The sequence below is a fragment of the Gorilla gorilla genome, chromosome 1, assembly GCF_029281585.2.
Source record: "Gorilla gorilla gorilla isolate KB3781 chromosome 1, NHGRI_mGorGor1-v2.1_pri, whole genome shotgun sequence".
In the NCBI taxonomy this organism is placed as follows: domain Eukaryota; kingdom Metazoa; phylum Chordata; class Mammalia; order Primates; family Hominidae; genus Gorilla; species Gorilla gorilla.
Window position 1 is genome coordinate 19,913,821 of NC_073224.2, and position 19,484 is coordinate 19,933,304.

General features: G+C 51.1%; 1 protein-coding gene across 4 annotated transcripts in view; it reads left to right on the forward strand.

The window, feature by feature from the left end:
• TRIM67 (tripartite motif containing 67) overlaps positions 1–19,484 on the forward strand; it is a 55,777-nt gene that overhangs the window by 28,114 nt on the left and 8,179 nt on the right. For 2 of the 4 annotated variants that reach the window (XM_004028574.5, XM_055373145.2), the window contains exons 2-8: positions 5,972–6,067; positions 7,653–7,775; positions 8,754–8,864; positions 9,963–10,122; positions 13,215–13,360; positions 16,001–16,139; positions 18,297–18,600. In XM_004028574.5, the coding sequence (XP_004028623.1) occupies positions 5,972–6,067; positions 7,653–7,775; positions 8,754–8,864; positions 9,963–10,122; positions 13,215–13,360; positions 16,001–16,139; positions 18,297–18,600 (1,079 nt within the window). The remainder of the gene's footprint in view (positions 1–5,971; positions 6,068–7,652; positions 7,776–8,753; positions 8,865–9,962; positions 10,123–13,214; positions 13,361–16,000; positions 16,140–18,296; positions 18,601–19,484) is intronic. The other 2 variants (XM_055373165.2, XM_055373152.2) reach the window with 1 other exon arrangement.

Below are 19,484 nucleotides of genomic sequence, written 5' to 3' on the forward strand. Positions count from 1 at the left end.
AGTTATCTTTATTCTGGTTACTGGGCTCTTGGAACCTAGGCCTGGCTATTGAGAGAAAACTAGAAAACAAAGCCGCTCTCCGCGGACTGGCAAGGGGTGTTGAGATGGTGGGTGGGGGCCTTCCCCAGCTGTTGGCAGGTTGCTCAGTAAAGGGGGAGAGCAGGGCAGGGCAGAGGAACCCTCTGGTGTGCAATAGAGACAGGGCATCAGGAGCGTGGGGCATCAGAAGCCTCATCCAGTGTGACTAAATGTGAACCAGGTCAGTGGCGGCAGTTAACCTAGAAATAGTTAACACCCAGAAGTCATAAAAAGTGGGTCAGTCCTCAGAGTAGGGTCAGACTGCTGGTGCCCGGGACCATATGGGGCTCCATGCCCTAGAAAACAGTAGGTTTGGAATGACCACAAGGCCATTTTAATTATGCCCAGTGTGGGAGAGGATTGAGACTTGAATATCTCAGGGAGCTAATCAGACAAAAATCTAGAGCAAAATCAATTCACTGACACAAATATTTATGGAGCACATTCTACATGTCAGGTACTATGCTGCCTACCATGTGGCACTCCAACTCTGCTCAAGGCAGAGATCTCCAGCGTGCAGTGGGGCAGCAGGGCAGGGAGATGATGCAGCTTTCCTGGGCCACCCATCTTTAGAGAGTGAGAGGCCAGGCGAGATGGCTCAGGCCTGTAATCCCAGTGCTTCGGGAGGCTGAGGCAGGAGGATCGCTTGAGGCCAGGTTTTTGAGGCTGCAGTGAGCTATGATTGCACCACTGCACTCCAGCCTGAGTGGCAGAGAAAGCTCTCCAGATCTCCATCTGTCTCTCTCTCACTCTCCCCGTCTCTCTCTCTCTCTCTGTCTTTGATACAGGATCTCGCCCTGGGCTGGAGTGATCCTCCTGCCTCAGCCTCCCAAGTAGCTGAGACTAGAGGCACATGCCACCACACCTGGCTTATTTTAGATTTTTTGTAGAGACAACAGCTCACTATATTACCCAGTCTGGTCGTACTCATTATGTTGCCCAGGCTGGTCTCAAACTCCTGGGTTCAAGCAATCCTCCCACCCCGGCCTCCCAAAGTCCTGGGATTACAGGTATGAGCCACTGCTCCAGAACTCCATCTCTTAAAAAAAAAAAAAAAACCGTTTGTTCTTTCACTCCAAAAACCTTTGCTCTTTTTCCACTAGAATTATCGGGTCTGATTTCCACAATGCTATTCCCTGAGCTAGGAGAACTGACTTGTGTTCATTCACACACAAAGGACTGGGTTGAAGAAAAGGACCAGTGTGTGCTTATGAGGACATCCCTCGACAGCGGCTAGCCCTCACACTGCCCATTTTGGCTCTTCCATGGCTGCAGACCAGGGCACGGGGCCCTCACGTGGCTGAGCACACGGCAGGCCCCAATGTGGCTTGCATTGAGGTGACCTCACCAAGGGGGCATCAAAAAGCAGTGGAGGGAAAAATTAGATGGCAAGTCTGATGGACCTGGAAGCAGTGTCCGCTGAACCGTGAGACTGTCCCCCTTTCAGCCAGGCATTAGCCTGCGGTCACGGGTCTCCTTCAAAACCACTCTGTTTTTGGGCTTCTTGCCAAGCTCCTTGGTCTTCTTGCCAAGCAGGAAGAAGGTCAGCAGGCTCTGGGGAGGGCTGGGCTCCTGGAAGGCTGGTGCTGGCTGGGAGAGAGCCGTCCTGGCCCCTGGTACTGGGCAGATGGTGCATGACCCTAACTACCCTGCCTCTCAGGCAGAAGCAAGCTTGCTGAGTTCCTCCAGGAAGGTGCTAGCAGCGGTGATGAATCTGCAGGGATCTATCCCACTCTTTGCATGCACCTTAAGCAATTATTTTGCTTTTTATTCAGCCGGGGAGCATTCTTTGAGCTCCTACTTTGTGCAGCACAGTGGGATAGAAATGTAGAGACAAAAGACAAAGTCTCTCCACTGAGGACTGTATGATGAGTGGGAGGTGCTATGAACTGAATGTTTGTGTCCCTTCCAAATTCATACGTTGACGCCTAAATCTTCAATGTGCTGATATTAGGTGGTGGAGCCTTTGGGAGGTAATTAGGTTTAGATGTGCTCACAGCCCCCTCTGATAGAATTAATTCCCTTAAAAAAAGAGAAAGAGACACCTGAACTCTCTCTCAAGCTCTCTCTCTCTCCTCTTGGTGCACACACCAAGGAAAATCCATGCATCTTAGTCTATTTGCATTGCTATAAAGGAATATCTGAGTCTGGGTCATTTATAAAGAAAGGTGGTTTATGGGGCTCATGATTCTGCAGGCTGTACAAGAAGCATGGCCCCAGCATCTGCTTCTGGTGAGGGCCTCAGGAAGTTTCCACTCATGGTGGAAGGCAAAAGGGAGCAGGCATCACATGGCAAGAGAGGAACTGAGAGAGAGAGGAGGGAGCTGCCAGGCTCTGTTTAACAACCAGTTCTCGTGGGGACTGATACAGTGAGAACCCGCTAAGCAGGAGGGGAGGACAGTACCAAGACACTCATGGGGATCCACCCCTGTGACCAAATACCTCCCACTAGGCCCCACCTCCAAAACTGGGGATCAAATTTCAACATGAGATTTAATGTGGCCAAAAATACTATATCCAAACCATGACACCATGTGAGGACCTAACCCAGAAGAGGGCCCTCACCCAGAACCAACCGCACTGGCATGCGGATCTCACACTTCTAGCCTCCAGAACTCTGAGAAATCCATGTTTGTGGCTGAAGCCCCAGATCTGTGTGTTCTGTTGCTGCAGCCCGAGCTGACCAAGAGAGGAGGGGACAGCCACAGCCCCAGGGGGCCCATGCTTTGGGTGGGAGTCTTGGAAAGGGGTTGCTATTCTTTCCCTGTCCCTGATAAACTTCAACTTGAAAACCCCTGTCATTAAAGATACCTTCCAGGGCCTGTGAATGATGCTGACCCCTCAGGCTCCTTTTGAGGGTGAGTATCCTGGGATGGGTGGAGTTGTCCTGGGCTCTGCACCCCACTAAGGATGTGGCAAAATTAAGGCTGTCAGGGCAGAAATAATTTGATAAAGGTTCATTGGAAGCCAAGTGTGAGGCTCGACTGGGGAAGACACACCAACAAAGCTGGGCATGTTCCAGAGCCTGTCACAGGTTGGAAGGCTTATCTAGAAAGTGAAGGAGAAGGGAGAGCTCCTCCTATCAGAGTTGTCCTTTTCCATTGATGGCTGCAGCACAGAGATTACATTCATTGGCTACAGATGACAACATACAGGCTAACATTCCATGTGCAAGGCAATCAGTAAAACTTTGTGATTCAGAAACAAATGTGTCATTTTTATTTTGAGACACAGTCTCACTCTGTCACCTAGGCTGGAGCACAGTGTCATAATCATAACTCACTGTAACCTCAACCTCCTGGACTCAAGCCATCCTCCTGCCCCAGCCTCCCGAGTAACTGGGACTACAAGCACACACCACCATGCCCAGCTAATTTTTAAAATTTTTTTATAGAGAGAGGGTGAGGATGAGGGAGGAAAGCGGGGCCGGGGAGTGTGGCAGGGAGGTCTCTCTATGTTGCCCAGGCTGGTCTTGAACTCTTGGCCTCAAGCAATTCTCCTGCCTCTGCCTCTGAGTAGCTGGAATTACAGGAATGAGCTACCCCACCTGGCTTCAGTGTCCTTTTTGATGTCAGCAGGTTATGTATTAATCAGTATGTCAACAGTTTGAGGAACTCACAGTAAGATTTGAGGGCCTCGGGATAAGAGCCTTTTCTCAGAGACAGGATGTAAGCCATGAATCACGAGGCCTTTCCCAGGAGGTTAATCCGGAAGCCTGCCAAATGTGACCTGTAGGTTATCAGATGGGTGTCAAACCTGTGCTCTCCAGGACTAGCCACTGGCTAATCACATATGGCAGTTGCAGCTTACCCTAAATAATATGAAAAGTCCAGCTCCTCAGTCACATTAGCTACTTCAAGTGCTCAGTACCCACAGGCAGCTAGCGGCTACCGTCAGGGACAGAGCAGACCTGAGACGCTTCTGCCATCACTGTACATTCTATGGGATGTTTCACTGCCTAGGTGCTGGCAACAGATGGTGGTACACTGTGGGCCAGCTATGGAGTGGAGAGCCTAAACCCACTGAGGTGGGGCTGGGAGTGGTGAGGCTCATGGTGTAGGAAAAAGCTTCTCCGAGGAGCTGCACCTCCACTGATCCTTAGCCTAAGGCTCCTGCTCTCTCTGAGCAGACGGCCTAGACCTTGACCTCTCCTTGCGTGCCGGTGCTCCTGGGGACCGGGCCCCCTTCCTTGTCTTTCCACCTACTCCCTGTGTCTTTTTGTGGGCTTCCTTTGCCATCTTCTCCATAGGTTTTCAGCGGAGGCTGCACTTGCACAGTCCAGGGGATCTCAAACTGCATCAGAACCCCTGGAGGGCTTGGTAAACCACAGACTCCAGGGCTTCACCCACCACCTCTGATCAGCAGATCTGGGGTGCAGCCAGAGACGGTGCACTTCAACAAACCGCCCAGTGATGCTGATGTTGCTGGTCTAGAACCACACTTTGACAACCGTTGGTGTGCTCTAAAGAATCCCATTCACTGATTCATGCATTCAACAAATATTTATTGAATGCCACCATGTGCCGGGTACTCTTCCAGTGCCGGGATAAGCTGTGAGCCACCCAGCAAAGCCCTTGTCCCTCATTCTAGGACATGGAGATGGACAGCAAACAAGTTTTCTAGGTTGGGTGGTGATGACTGTTAGGAGGAAGAATAAGCCAGGGGAAGGCGAGGGGGATATTGCACAAGGTCGTGAGGAAAGTCCTCACTGACACAGTGACGTCTGAGCAGAGACCTGGGAGGGGACTTGGGGGAGAAGGAGACCCTGGCCCTTCTGACTCTGCTTTGTTCTATCCTCAGCTTTTTAATGTGGAAAATGAGAGTCATGTAAAAATCAAGGTCGCAGTCTGGATGGGCGTGATGGCTCACACCTGTAATCCCAGCAATTTGGGAGGCCAAGGTGGGAGGATCACTTGAGGCCAAGAGTTTGAGATCAGCCTGGGCAACACAGCCTCCGAGACACCATCTCTACTAAAAAATGCAAAAATTAGCTGGAGGCTGATTTGGGAGGATCACTTGAGCCTGAGAAGTTGAGGCTGCAGTGAGTCATGATTGAGCCACTGCACTCTAGCCTGGGCAACACAGTGAGACCCTATCTCAAAAAAAAAAAAATCAAGGTCACAGTCTACTCAATAGCTAGGTTTTAAAGACAAATTCAATTGTGTGTGTATGTGGTTCATTACAAAGAAGCCTGGTGCCAAAAGCCATAGATTTGAGCTCAGCTTGCAGTTTCACCCTTGGGCCACAGCAACTGATCCTCGTGCTTCAGAAGCTTCTGCTGGTCACACCCCTCTCTGCAGGGTGAGGAGTCCCCAGGGCTAAGGGTACCAGGCTAGGAGCCTGTGTGCCCCTTTAGAGGATGCCCTAGGATTACCAGTCCATACACCTAGTCCAGTTCCAGGACCTACAGCCCCCTTCCTGTCCATCCCTCAGGGCAGACCAGGCCCCAGGGTTTGCACCCCAGGCCAGGAGATGACTGTGTAGGGATGGGGTGGACGGAACTTGACCTGGGGTCTGGAATGTCCTTACAGGCGTGTACTGATTATGGATAGAGGGGGCCAGGCCAAGCCAAGGACTCTATTTATCTTCTTGTCTTGGGCTCTACAAACATCAGGGGCAGAACTGTTTGCTTCAACCCGTTAGCTGAGTGCTCCTTACCTCTATCCAGCTTTGGGGATGAGAAAGGAGAGTGTAGGCCAATCTACCACTGTTGGAAAAATAAACAAATGTTGTAGAGATCATGGGTCAGTGGTGGTCCCTTCATCAATGAGAACAGCAGATGCGTGGGATCAGTCCTATCCCCTCTTATAAACATAAGCTTTTATGATGAAGTGCAAATTTTCTGTGCCTTTCACAACTAATTTTTCTTTTCAACATGTGATGTCTTTTTCAGGCACAACTATCTCAGGCCTTAAATGGAGTTTCAGATAAGGCAAAGGAAGCAAAGGAGTTTCTGGTTCAGCTAAAGAATATATTGCAGCAGATCCAGGTGAGCACAGCTCTGGCGTCGGGAGAAATACTCAGTGTGGAAAGTTTGCACGTTGTGCATCGTATTAAGAAGAAAGGGGCGGGGCATGGTGGCTCACACCTGTAATCCCAGCACTTTGGGAGGCCGAGGCGGGCAGATCACCTGAGATTGGGAGTTTGAGACCAGCCTCACCAACATGGAGAAACCCGTCTCTACTAAAAATACAAAAATTAGCCGGGCGTGGTGGCACATGCCTGTAATCCCAGCTACTCTGGAGTCTGAGGCAGGAGAATCACTTGAACCCGGGAGGCGGAGGTTGCAGTGAGCCGAGATTGTGCCATTGCACTCTGGCTTGGGCAACAAGAGAGAAAGTCTGTCTCAAAGAAAAGAAGAAGAAGAAGAAGGAGAAGGAGAAGGAGAAGGAGAAGGAAGAAGGAGAAGAAGAAAGGAAAAGTCTTGTAGCGAGCATTTTCTCAGCGATGGACATTAGAAGGTTTATGTGTCCTACCCTATAGCCTTGGGTGCTGAAAGTATCACATATTCAACTCACTGGCACACAAGTGACACCTGATACAGGAAAGGACTTTTACATGGAGCCAGTTAGAGAGAGCTGGAAAGATGTGATCTAGCACTCTCCGTGCCATGTCGTCCTTTGTGGCATCTGTATATGGTGCTTTTGTGGCCGAATATGCCCATGTCATCAATGCATCAAAATATAAATGCATCATTTTCTAAACAAATGTGTTTACTGAACTCTTATGCTGTGTCATGTACTGAGCCCAGCACAAGATACAAAGATCAATGAGGCACCATCTGTGGCCTCAGGGTCTGTCTATAGGGGAGAACGTGCACACACAGGTGCTCCTGTGTGAATGTGCACACATAGAGGAACTGCTCATAAGATGAGAAAGCATTAACATATCTGGAGGAATAAGAGGGACTGAATTCTTTTTTTTTTTTTTTTGAGACGGAGTCTCACTCTGTTGCCCAGGCTATAGTGCAAAGGCATGATTTCGGCTCACCGCAACCTCCGCCTCCGAGGTTCAAGCGATTCTCCTGCCTCAGCCCCCTGAGTAGCTGGGATTACAGGCATGTGCCCCTATACCCAGCTAATTTTGTATTTTTAGTGGGGACGGGGTTTCTCCATGTTGGTCAGGCTGGTCTCCAGCTCCCGACATCAGGTGATCCACCCGCCTTGGCCTCCCAAAGTGCTGGGATTATAGGCGTGAGCCACTGCACCTGGCCTGTTCTATTACTTTAAACACACATACACACACACACACAATGTATGAGATTATGCTGTGAACAACGTGTATCCTGCCTTTTTTTCTTTCTTAACAGTCTCTCATGAGCATTTTCTCATGGCATTAAAAGTGCCCTGTGAACAAGATTTGAATGACTACAGAATATTCTGCCATATGGCTGTGCTGAGATTCATAGTACCTGCCTTAATTCATATAAATATTGTCTCTAATTTAACAACATTATAGAGAAATCTAGGATGAACTTCTCTGAAATATATCTTTGTCTATAGCACTCACCAGATTTTAGCGTCTTCCCCCTAAAACTCTCTGCTTCTTCCCAACCAATCCCCAACCTCTGCCAGGAAAACGGACTGGACTACGAAGCCTGCCTCGTTGCTCAGTGTGATGCCCTTGTGGATGCTTTAACTCGTCAGAAAGCCAAGCTGCTCACCAAGGTGACTAAAGAGAGGGAACACAAGTTGAAGGTAGGTACCTGGGGGACTGACACACTGAATCCCTGCCACATCCTCTGCACCCAGCGTGGGGTGGAGCACAGAGTAGGCACTGGGTAAATAACAGCTAAGTGAGTGAATGAATGAGCTAATGAATGAATGAGGCAAGGAAGGGATGCACCAGCTGGTTCAGTTACATTCATGTGACCTGACAGAGACCAATCAATATGCCCTGTATCTTGAGGGTTTCAAGTCAGAAGTCCACCCTCTCCCTCCCTGTTTCTGTCTAAGGGACTATTCTTGTTCTCATTTTGTAGAGCAGAAGTGACCAATGACAGTGACTAGCCCTGACCCTGTTCAGGTCTCCAGCTCTGTCCTCTTCTTCAGGTTCTCTCTGACATCTCACGTACTCAACAGTCAGCAATAACATACACAGCCAGTTCCCACCAAGGGAAGACGAGACTCTCCCCTCACGTCACACTGAGTCCCTAACTCAGCCAGGCACCCATGAACTCTCTGAGTTGATGACGGGCTGTCACTGTCTGAGGAGCTCCATCTATGCTAGAGACATTTCGTAACTGGACCAGAAAATATTACTGTCAAGAAAAGGAGGAATGCATGCTGGAGTTGATCCCATGGTTCATAAGTGAGGGGGCTAAGACCATTGCGTTATCCAGGGCCACTGAGTGGTCGGAAGCCAGCCAAGAAGCTGGTCGCTGATTGTATGGAGAGTTCCAGATTATGCTCTTTCTCTGCATGACTATCATGAGTTTAGAAAGGTTTCTGTGTTGGGTGTTGTAGCCCTGCTTGTTGGGAAGTGAGTCCACTTATTTCCCAGCAAAGAGGACACATGGAGCTTAGCAGCAGAGCCGAGAGAGGAGCTGGTGCAAGGTGGTCCAGGCCAGCACCGCCTCTTCCAGGCTGCATTGGCACTAGTTCTCTGACTCTTGTGGTGGCCTGCCTGTTCTTCCTCTCATGAGACAGTTACTTAGAGGAGTCTTTCCATTGCAGATGGTTTGGGACCAGATCAATCACTGCACACTGAAGCTGCGTCAGTCCACCGGACTGATGGAGTATTGCCTGGAGGTGATCAAGGAGAACGACCCCTCCGGGTTCTTACAGGTGAGCCTGTCCCTGGAAGACACAAAGTGGGCTTCCTCCAACTGCCCCACTGTTCCCCAAATCAGCCCAAGTTCTAGGCAAGATCCTTTCATGGCTTGGATTGAGTAGATTCTCCTTTGCTCAATGATTCCAGAAGACCTAGGCTCTCACCTTGGCTCTGACTCTCACTAGATGTGACCTAATTTTGCAGCATGCATGAAACGAGGAGGTGAAATGACATCATCTCTAGGGCTGAAATGCCTCACTGCAACATTTTCCCCAAAAGGACAGTCTTGCCAAACAAGCTGGACAGATTGCACCAGAAGAAGCAAGTTAGCAGAATCCACATGGCCCATTATCTCAATGTGCAGAGTCCTGCCGGCCTGGCTGGTGACCAGCTGCCTACAGAGACAGTGCAATTTTCTCGGGGCCATCTCTCCTGCATTCAGGCTGACTCAGGGTCATGGGTATCTCTCAGGAACATGGCAGTGATTCAGCCTCTGTCGGTGGGGAAAATGATGAATCCCTTTGATTATTTCCCAAGAAAGATACACGAGACCCTGGCTCGACAGGGACACGTGCAAATGTCTGATAAGCGGGACTTTCCAGCAAAGGGGAGCAGAACCATGGGTGTGATGCAGTCAGGTTTGGAGCAGAAGTCGCAGAACAACTCAGAGGAAACACACGGGCAGGGGGCAGATGTGGGCTTCAAAACTTTAGGGGTGTGGAATATGCTTTCTTTAGACACTGGGGCAAACTGCTAGTATGTTTCACTTTGCAAAGTACTAGATCTAGGAAACAGATCTAATGAAGGATGCATTTGTGTATTTAAAAAGCATCTTGTGTTTCTCAATAGTGTTTGCTACAATCTCTTTAAGCTTCAAGTGCTTCTTTTCATTTCATGTGATTATGAAATACAATTGAAACAATATTTCAATGCATTTTTAGACAGCCTGTGCTGGGTGGACAGGAGTCTTTTAATCTCTGCCATGGCTCCAGAGCACAACCCTTTTCTGTCTCTGAGTCCCGTAGAGACAAAGCCCCTACCTCTTCCTCACCCCTGGCTGCACAATTTTTCCTTTGCAAAGCAAAACCTTAAACTCTTTGCTCCCCTTTAAGATCTCAGATGCTCTGATCAAGCGCGTCCAGGTGTCTCAGGAGCAGTGGGTCAAAGGCGCCCTGGAGCCGAAAGTGTCTGCGGAGTTTGATCTGACTTTGGACAGCGAGCCGCTGCTGCAGGCCATCCACCAGCTGGACTTCATTCAGATGAAATGTAGGGGTGAGCCGCGGTTGGCCCCAGTTCAGTCAGTGCTCCTTTCAAAAGAGGCATGCAGTCTGAGGGGGCAGCTCAGTGCCATAGGGAGACCTGTGATGCACGGAGTGTGGCAGGGTGGGAGAGTAGGAATGCCAGAGTCACGGACCTAGGTTCAAGTCCCAGCTCAGCCCCTGACAGCCATGTGAGCTGGGGTGAGAAGCACCAGTCAGAATCTGAGGCTTCCCATTTGTGAAAAAGACAATCATTTGTTCAACAACAATCATTTGTTCATTCAGAAGTACTTGGAAAGTGTCTACCATGTGCCAGGCACTATTCCACATGCTCAAGATGTGGTTGAACAAGTCTACCAACTCACAAGATTGGGCTTATGCTCTCGAGAAGGAAATAGACACTAAACAAATGTATAATAGAATGTTGGATGGTGGCAGGTGCTATGAAGAGGAATCAGAGGAAGGGCCAGCAGTAGATGCCATGGGGTGAGATCTGAGGTGAGGAGGAGGAAGTGGTGGCAGAGGAGGAGGAGGTGGAGGAGGTAGTCATGGAGGAGGAGATGGAGGAGGAGGAGGAGATGGAGGAGGAGGAGGTGGAGGAGGTAGTCATGGAGGAGGAGATGGAGGAGGAGGAGGAGGTGGAAAAGGAGGAGGTGGTGGCTGAGATAATGGAGGAGGAGGAGGAGATGGAGGAGGAGGAGGAAGAGGTAGCGGAGAAGGAGGAGGTAGTGGAGGAGGAGGTGGAAGAGGAGGAAGTGGTGGCTGAGATAGTGGAGGAGAAGGAGGTAGTAGAGGAGGAGGAGGGGGTAGTGGAGGAGGAGGACATAGTGGAGGAGGAGGAGGTGGAAGAGGAGGAGGTGGTGGCTGAGCTAATGGAGGAGGAGGAGGAGGTAATGGTGGAGGAGGAGATGGAGGAGGAGGAAGAGGTAGCGGAGGAGGAGGTAGTGGTAGGAGGAGGTGGAAGAGGAGGAGGTGGTGGCTGAGATAGTGGAGGAGGAGGAGGAGGTAATGGTGGAGGAGGAGATGGAGGAGGTGGAGGAGTGGAGATGGAGGAGGAAGAGATAGCGGAGGAGGAGGAGGTAGTGGAGGAGGAGGTGGAAGAGGAGGAGGTGGTGGCTGAGATAGTGGAGGAGGAGGAGGTAGAGGAGGAGGGGGGTAGTGGAGAAGGAGGAGGTGGTGGCGGAGGAGGAGGAGGTGGAGGCAGTAGTGGTGGTGGTGGTGGTGGAGGAGGAGGACATAGTGGAGGAGGAGGAGGTGGAAGAGGAGGAGGTGGTGGCTGAGATAGTGGAGGAGGAGGAGGAGGTAATGGTGGAGGAGGAGATGGAGGAGGTGGAGGAGTGGAGATGGAGGAGGAAGAGGTAGCGGAGGAGGAGGAGGTAGTGGAGGAGGAGGTGGAAGAGGAGGAGGTGGTGGCTGAGATAGTGGAGGAGGAGGTGGTGGCTGAGATAGTGGAGGAGGAGGAGGTAGAGGAGGAGGGGGGTAGTGGAGAAGGAGGAGGTGGTGGCGGAGGAGGAGGAGGTGGAGGCAGTAGTGGTGGTGGTGGTGGTGGAGGAGGAGGAGGAGGAGAAGGAGGGAGAAGAATCTAGGCGAAGAGTTTTGCAGGCAGCAGAGGGATAGCAAGTCCAAAGTCCCTGAGGCAAGAATCAGTTTTCTCTGTCCCAAGAGCAAGAAGGTCAGAGGTGAGAGCAGAATGAGCAAGGTGGGTTCAGAGACCCTAGAGGGTTAAGTAAAGTTTGTATAACTTGCCCCATTATGAAATCAGCAAATGCTGGCCAGAACCAGAGTCCTACTCTGCATGCTGCCCCTCCACAGATGTCAAGGGAGGGGAGGTAAAGCTCTTTGGTTTTTGTGGACTGAGGGCCACACTTGCAGAATCTGTGAACTCAGGAAGTCCTTACCTGCATAATTTGTGGCCATTTTAAACTAAAGAAGGAAGTCTCTCTCACATTGCCATGCTCACTGCCACACAGCTTGCACCTGCAGGAAGGTCTGGAAAGGCCATTTGCCCCAGGTGTAAATGACACGCAGTGCTGAGAAGCAGGAGGAGCCTGGCAGAGTGGAGGAGCTGCAGTGGAAGAGAGAGGTCCCCTTGGAAAGTGGGGGTGTGGAGGGGGGGCTTAGGGCCACTCCAGATGCTGCTCCTAGCTGGATGTGGTCACTGGACTGGTCAGGGGTAACTGGACTGGATGGGGTCACTGGCTGGTCAGCGTTCAGAGAGGAAGCGGGAGAGCAGAGCAGCAGGGCCCAGGGGATGGAGCGGGGACTCCTACCGGCTCGTTAACTGAGGCTGGGAGTCAGTCTGTGCTCAGCCGGTCCCGTGCCCAAATTCTTGGAACCAAATTGAAATATGTACTTTTAACAAAACCAGTGTTTCAATTTTCCCTTAAAAATAAAAAAAAAGGTCAAAGTGGACTCTATCGATTTCTAAAATCTCTTGAGCCTGAATAGAGCTAGAAAATTTGTAAACTTCTCCCGCTCTCACCTTAATAGGACTTCTGATACAACTGATTCAAATCCTTAGTTCTTTAGGTTGACTGTCCAATACTTGAGACTTGCTTCTGTTGCCTGGATCTTGTCCCCTGACCTTTTAAATGCTTCCAGCCAAAGGTTTAAAGGCATCTCCCCTCACCTTCCCAGTTCCAGGCATGAGCTGCAGGCTGGCTGCCACTTAGCTGTGGGCCCTGCAGAGAGGATCCCTAGGGACTTGTGCCACGCACAGGGAGCCTGAACTCTGTTGGAACTGTTGATGCGTTCCTCACGAGTCTGAGTCAAAACCAGTGGTTCTCAGTGGGCAGATGGGAAAGAGGACATCCTTCCTTAGGGCCATAGGCTCAGAGGGGTGGGGCCATCTGCCACAGCCCCCTGAGATTCCAGGAAGGACAACCCCTAGGTTTGAGAAGTGCAGGTCACCTGTGCTTAGCTTCATCCCCAGCCCACCTGGAGACTGACTCCTGGGCGTCTGGGAGTGACTACAGGGTGGCCAGGGAGGGAATTTAGCCTGGCTGTCCTCTGGGGGCCAGGACCCCTGGGATGGGATGGGGTGGGGGACCGGGCTGGGGCCCTCGGAGGGCTTCCTGCGCTAACTCATGCATGTCCCCCTCGCAGTGCCACCCGTCCCCCTACTGCAGCTGGAGAAATGCTGCACCCGTAACAACAGCGTCACGCTGGCCTGGAGGATGCCACCCTTCACCCACAGCCCCGTGGACGGCTACATCCTGGAACTGGACGACGGTGCCGGGGGACAGTTCCGGGTGAGGCCTTGCTGCTTATTTGGCGGGGATTGAGGGTACCAACGCAGAGGCAGGAGTGGCTCCCACTGCCCCAGACTCTGGTTCAGCCCACGGGGACATTGTGTTGCCATCCTGAGGGGACACTGGCCAAAAGGATAAAGAAGGCTGGCGGAGATGGGGCTTCCCTCCCAAGGGCTAGGTCTGGGAGGACTGACACAGCGTGGGGCTGAAGGAGAACTCAGAGAAGGTGTTTCCTGCACCCACCTCCTTTCCCGTTTACCCCCAGCCCCTCACACAGCAACACATTCCCTCAACGGGTTTTATCACACCTTGTCTTGTCTCATCCTCTAATTATTTCACCCGGCTCTGTCTTGTCTTGGGAGGTATCATTTCTGGAGACGAGGAAGCACTGTCTGACCCTCATATACCTGGCAAGGTGCTGGGCATATAGAAGATGCTGAATAAATGGTTGTTGAATCGGGACAACATTCTGCAGTCATGTCCCTGCTGATAGACTATCATGGGGGCAATAAAGGTTCTTAGTGAGCCAGAAATGCATCTTCTACTCCCCATCTGCTAGAAACCCTGGAGCAGGACTCCACCCCAACCTAGCCCTAATAGAGCACTACCTCGAGATTTCACTCCGTGACGTTCAGGCGGACATGAATGCCAGGGAGCACAAACTCTGGGCCTTCTCAGATCACCTGGTTCCTAGCCCAGAGAAGATTAAATAAACACTCATTCCAGCAAACCACTGCAATCATAACAACACTCGCATCTCTTCTCCTGGGAAGTTGCACCCATTTAACAAACCTTGCCGAAGGTCAACATTCCCTTAGTTTCCCTCAAAGAGATGTACATATGTGTCGTTTTACTTTGTGTTTGAAAAATACAGGAATGTAAGAATTACGGAAATAATTGCAGCACTTCCTTGAGAATTACTGAGTCCCATGTGAATATGGGCCAATTAGGGAGGTAAGATGAGATAGCTTGAGCCAGGTCACTGAGTGCAGACCCCAGTCACTCCTGTTGTGCAAATCAGCCAAGAACTGAAAGAGCTCGTCCACCCAAAACCAAGAGGAGAGCCAGTATTTTTGAAATGGGAAGAAAGAAAAGGCTGTTTGGAAATATTAAAAGAAGCAGCCACAGAGCTTAAAAATGGTCCCTCCTCTTTGAGACATGGCTACTAACAAAAGCTAGACCTAAGGGCTAGGGTTTATAAGGAAGAGGGTCTTACAGTGGGAAAAGTGTGGATGTTGCATGCAGACAGACCTGGACTTGAGCTGTGGCTCCTATATGGATTAGCTGTGATCTTAGACCACATTATTTAATTAGCAGAAAATAATGACATGGGAGAGGCAAAAGGCTATGCATTTGCGGGGTTGAATAGGACAAAGGTAACTTTGAAGCGAATGGAGAACAAGATCAATCTTTAGAAAAGTATCTTTGGGGGCCAGGCACGGTGGCTCACATCTGTAATCCCAGCACTTTGGGAGGCCAAGGCGGATGGATCACTTGAGATCAGGAGTTTGAGACCAGCCTGGTCAACATGGTGAAACCCCATCTCTACTTAAAATACAAAAATTACCCGGGCATGGTGGCGGATGCCTGTTGTTCTAGCTACTCTGGAGGCTGAGGCACAAGGATCACTTGAACTTGGAAGGCAGAGATTGTAGTAAGTCAAGATTACACCACTGCACTCCAGCCTGGGTGACAGAGTAAGACTCTGTCTCAAAAAAAAGAAAAAGAAAAGAAAGAAAAGAAAAGTATCTTTGGGGCCACATGCAGAAATGTCTCACCCTTTGGAAAGACCAGAAAACAGCAGCTCCAGGAGGGCTAAGGAGTGGAAGATGCCAGCCTCAGGGGTGGGAGGAGACAAAGGAGTGGATGTGCCCATGGCTCAATAGTCTTGTTGACCAGGTAGACCTTGGCAGAGTCAGGATGTTCCTGGTCAGTATCCTGGCTGGCTGCAGACCCGGGAAGCCTGCCTCACCAGGACCCCATCACGCCTCACCGCCTCACAGGCAGACGGGCCGGGCAGCCAGTAGTAAGGCACTCATGCCCAAGTTGGTCAAGTTCTGTGAGCCAGCCATGACTGAATGTAATTTCCCTTTTTAATAACTTCTATTTGGTAAGAATTTTTTTTTTTAATTTTTTGGCTGGGCATGGTTGCTCACACCTGTAATCCCAGCACTTTGGGAGGCCAAGGCAGGAGGATCACCTGAGGTCAAGAGTTCGAGACCAGTCTGGCCAACAAATAGGGAAACCCCATCTCTACTAATATATATATATATATATAAATTAGCTGGGCATGGTGGTGCATGCTTGTAGTTCCAGCTACTTGGGAGGCTGACGCAGGAGAATCACTTGAACTCGGGAGGCGGAGGTTTTGGTAAGCCGAGATCACGCCACTCCACTCCAGCCTGGCAACAGAGCAAGACTCTGTCCCTCAAAAAAATAAAAACGAAAATTGTTTAGAAATGGGGCCCTGCAATGTTGTCCAGGCTGGACTCAAGCGATGCTCCCACCTCAGCCTCCTGAGTAGCTGGGACTACACCTGGCAATAGCACTTTTAATGTCAATGTGTTTCCAGAAGCCATTTGCTAAGAGGAGTTTTCCAAATGCTAGAGGAGCCTGGTGAGCAGCATTGCTCTCTTTCAGGAAGTGTACGTCGGTAAGGAGACTTTGTGTACCATCGACGGTCTTCACTTCAACAGCACCTACAACGCCCGAGTCAAAGCTTTCAACTCTTCTGGTGTCGGGCCTTACAGTAAAACTGTCGTCCTGCAGACGTCCGATGGTGAGCATCGGGATCTCTTAGTGGGAAGAACAGATTCATCATTTTATCCAGTGACAACCAGACAGCCACTTGCGGCAGCTATGATGACGGGGTAGGGGTGGGGGGTGGTGCTGGGCACAGCTGGGTTCTCCAAGGGCATGCCCTTCTGGGACCACAAGCGGGCTCCCAAAGGACAAAGATTGACTCCTAGGGCCAACCCACATTTCATCCCGTGGACCAGGGGAAAGGATGAGCTGCTGAAGATGGGGGAGGGAGGAAGTGCAGGGCCGGAGGGGCCGGTTGAGGTGCATACGCCTCACCCTGCTCTGCACACACAGCTTCTTGCTGCACCCACGTGGCCCACAAGCCACGAAAGAAACATTCATTTACCCCATTGTGCTGGACTAAATGTGAAGTAGCTAAGGGAGGCTAAACTTCTCCCACTTCTCAAGGGCCGAGGAGTGAGTAGGACAGTCCCAGACAAGAAAACTCCACAATAGATGCAGTGGGCCCACACCAGTCCCTACATTTGAGTCTTTCTCACAGAGGAAAAGTGCCCTTTAATCCCCAGCATCAGAGCTCACATCCAGTGGTTTATACACCTGCCTGCAGCCTTTTAGGTCTTGGGCAACAACAGCATGTTGATATTAATTCAGTGGAATTTTGATCATCTGAGTTCTTAGCAGGGAGCAATGAGAGAAATAGGAATCACATTCCAAAGAGAGTTCTGCTCCCCCAGGCGCGGCCCAGCCCAGGCTGCAGAGGCAGTTTCCAGCTCCCCACTGCCTCCAAGAAGAGGGCAAATCCTGCATTCATTGTTATCATTTAGTCCACACATCCTCTGACTGCCACAGCTGGATGGTCTCCTAGAGGCAGGGAGGAGTAGGAGCATGAGCAGATGCTGGTGTCAAAAGGCCCAGCCAGGGACACTTTTCTGAAAATGATGCCACCTGCAGAGTCACTTTGTACACCCCTAGAGGAGAGCTCGCTAGCTTCTGCCTCTAGACTCTCCTGCCTGCCCAGAGATGAGCGGACCTTGCCCTGTGCATTGTGGTCATGACTTTAGAGTAAGGGCCTCACTTCTGACAACCTGGGGGGTTGGGGAGCAAAAGGGGGCACCACCTGATGGGCTGCAAAATGGAGAATTGAGCTTTGTGATTTTGGCCACATCGCTTCACCTCTCTGTGTCTCAAATCTCCCACCCACTAGGTGGCTCATCAATAAATATTTCCTCCTGTACTTTTTTTTTTTTCTTTTGAGATGAAGTCCCACTCTGTTGCCCACACTGGAGTGCAATGGCACAATCTTGGCTCACTGCAACCTCTGCCAACCTGTTCAAGTGATTGTCCTGCCTCAGCCTCCCAAGTAGCTGGGACTATAGGCGCCCACCACCATGTCCAGCAATTTTTTTTTTTTTTTTTTTGAGACGGAGTCTTGATCTGTCACCCAAGCTGGAGTGCAGTGGCGTGATCATGGCTCACTGCAAGCTCTGCCTCCCAGGTTCACACCTTTCTCCTGCCTCAGCCTCCTGAGTAGCTGGGACTACAGGCACCTGCCACCACGCCCGGCTAATTTTTTTGTATTTTTAGTAGAGACAGGGTTTCACTGTGTTAGCCAGGATGGTCTTGATCTCCTGACCTCGTGATCCTCCCGCCTCAGCCTCCCAAAGTGCTGGGATTACAGGTGTGAACCACCATGCCCGGCCACGAATTTTTGTATTTTTAGTAGAGACGGAGTTTCACCATGTTGGCCAGGCTGCTCTCAAACCCCTGACCTGAGGTAATCCACCCACCTCGGCTTCCCAAAGTGCTGGGATTACAGGCGTGGACCACTGCTCCCAGGCTATTTCCTCCTGTACTTCTAACTGTGAGCGTTTGGAAGGGTTTTAGAAACCAAGACCAGGAAATGCATCTAGATTTGAGGCTTCGAGTCCTGAAAACCCTTGGCAAGGCCAGGCTAGTAGGGCTGGCAACTTGGATGAACGCAGAGCAGGGAGTGTGTGCATGTGTGTACGTTTGTGTGTGTGTGCACGTGTGTGGTAATCATACAGGAAAGACCCTTCACTTCTGGGTGCCGACTTTCTAACAGAAGCGAATGTGTTTGTGTCTCTGAGCCGGTTAGAAACTACTAGCAAATTCCATCCCCTGACCCTGCTCCTCTCACCTCCTTCCTTTTTAGTGGCCTGGTTCACATTTGACCCCAACTCTGGGCATCGGGACATCATTTTATCCAATGACAACCAGACGGCCACCTGCAGCAGCTATGATGACCGGGTGGTGCTGGGCACAGCTGCATTCTCCAAGGGCGTGCACTACTGGGAGCTGCACGTGGACCGGTACGACAACCACCCAGACCCCGCCTTCGGGGTGGCCAGGGCCAGCGTGGTCAAGGACATGATGCTGGGCAAGGATGACAAGGCCTGGGCCATGTATGTGGACAACAACCGCAGCTGGTTCATGCATTGCAACTCCCACACCAACAGGTGCGATTGGGCCCCATCCTGCCTCCCGTGGACACAGGTTGTTTGGGAATGAGGGTCCTGAAGACCAGTGTCCCTTCTGCTGTCCCCAAAGCCAGCAGGAATTGAGAGGAGGTATTTTCAGCCACTTTGGTCTCCATTTTCTAGGAGGCCTTGACTCCGCCCATATAGAACTGGCCTGCAGCCCAGATGAGGGTATGTTGTGGTGACTCTCACAGCACCCGCACAGATGGGTCTCCCAAGTTACCCAGTGGGCCACATGGTGGTCCTCTGCTGGGATATGGAGCTCGTAGTTTTCTTTCTGGTCCGGCTTCACTTTCCTTTTCAACTGTCAACCCAAGCTTGAGTCACTGCAGTGTGTTAATGGGCACCACTGGGGCTGGTGTCCTCACAGCTGTGACCAGGTCATTGCCACTAACTTGCCTGCAGTGATCCTGGCCACTGCCCTAGTCTCATGTGGGCTTGAGCCTCGGCAGGGCCGGGCCCTTGACAGGGCAGTAGCAGAGGGCATGGCTGGGGTGCTCACTACTAACGAGTCTGCCAAGGGTGCCCACAGCTGTGGCTTTGCCCTGAGACTGGCCCTGGGAGTAGGGTCACCAGCATGGACACAGGAGACTCAGGTCCTGGCCTGTGAAACTACTGGGACCTCTGTTAGGAGGGCAGACGGGGATGGGTCCTCCAGGGCTGCCCCTGAGGCCTGGGCTTCTCTAGGGTGCCTTGGTCTCTCTCCTCAGACACAAAGAAGGCAGTGCCCCCCCGACACCCCTGCACCATAGCTCTGTACTCTTTCTCCTCTCCCAGGGATTTTGTGCTCACACCTGGCCAGCATGTGGGGATGGACGTGGGGGTGAAGAATCCCCAAGGCCAGAAATGGAGAGTTGCAAGTT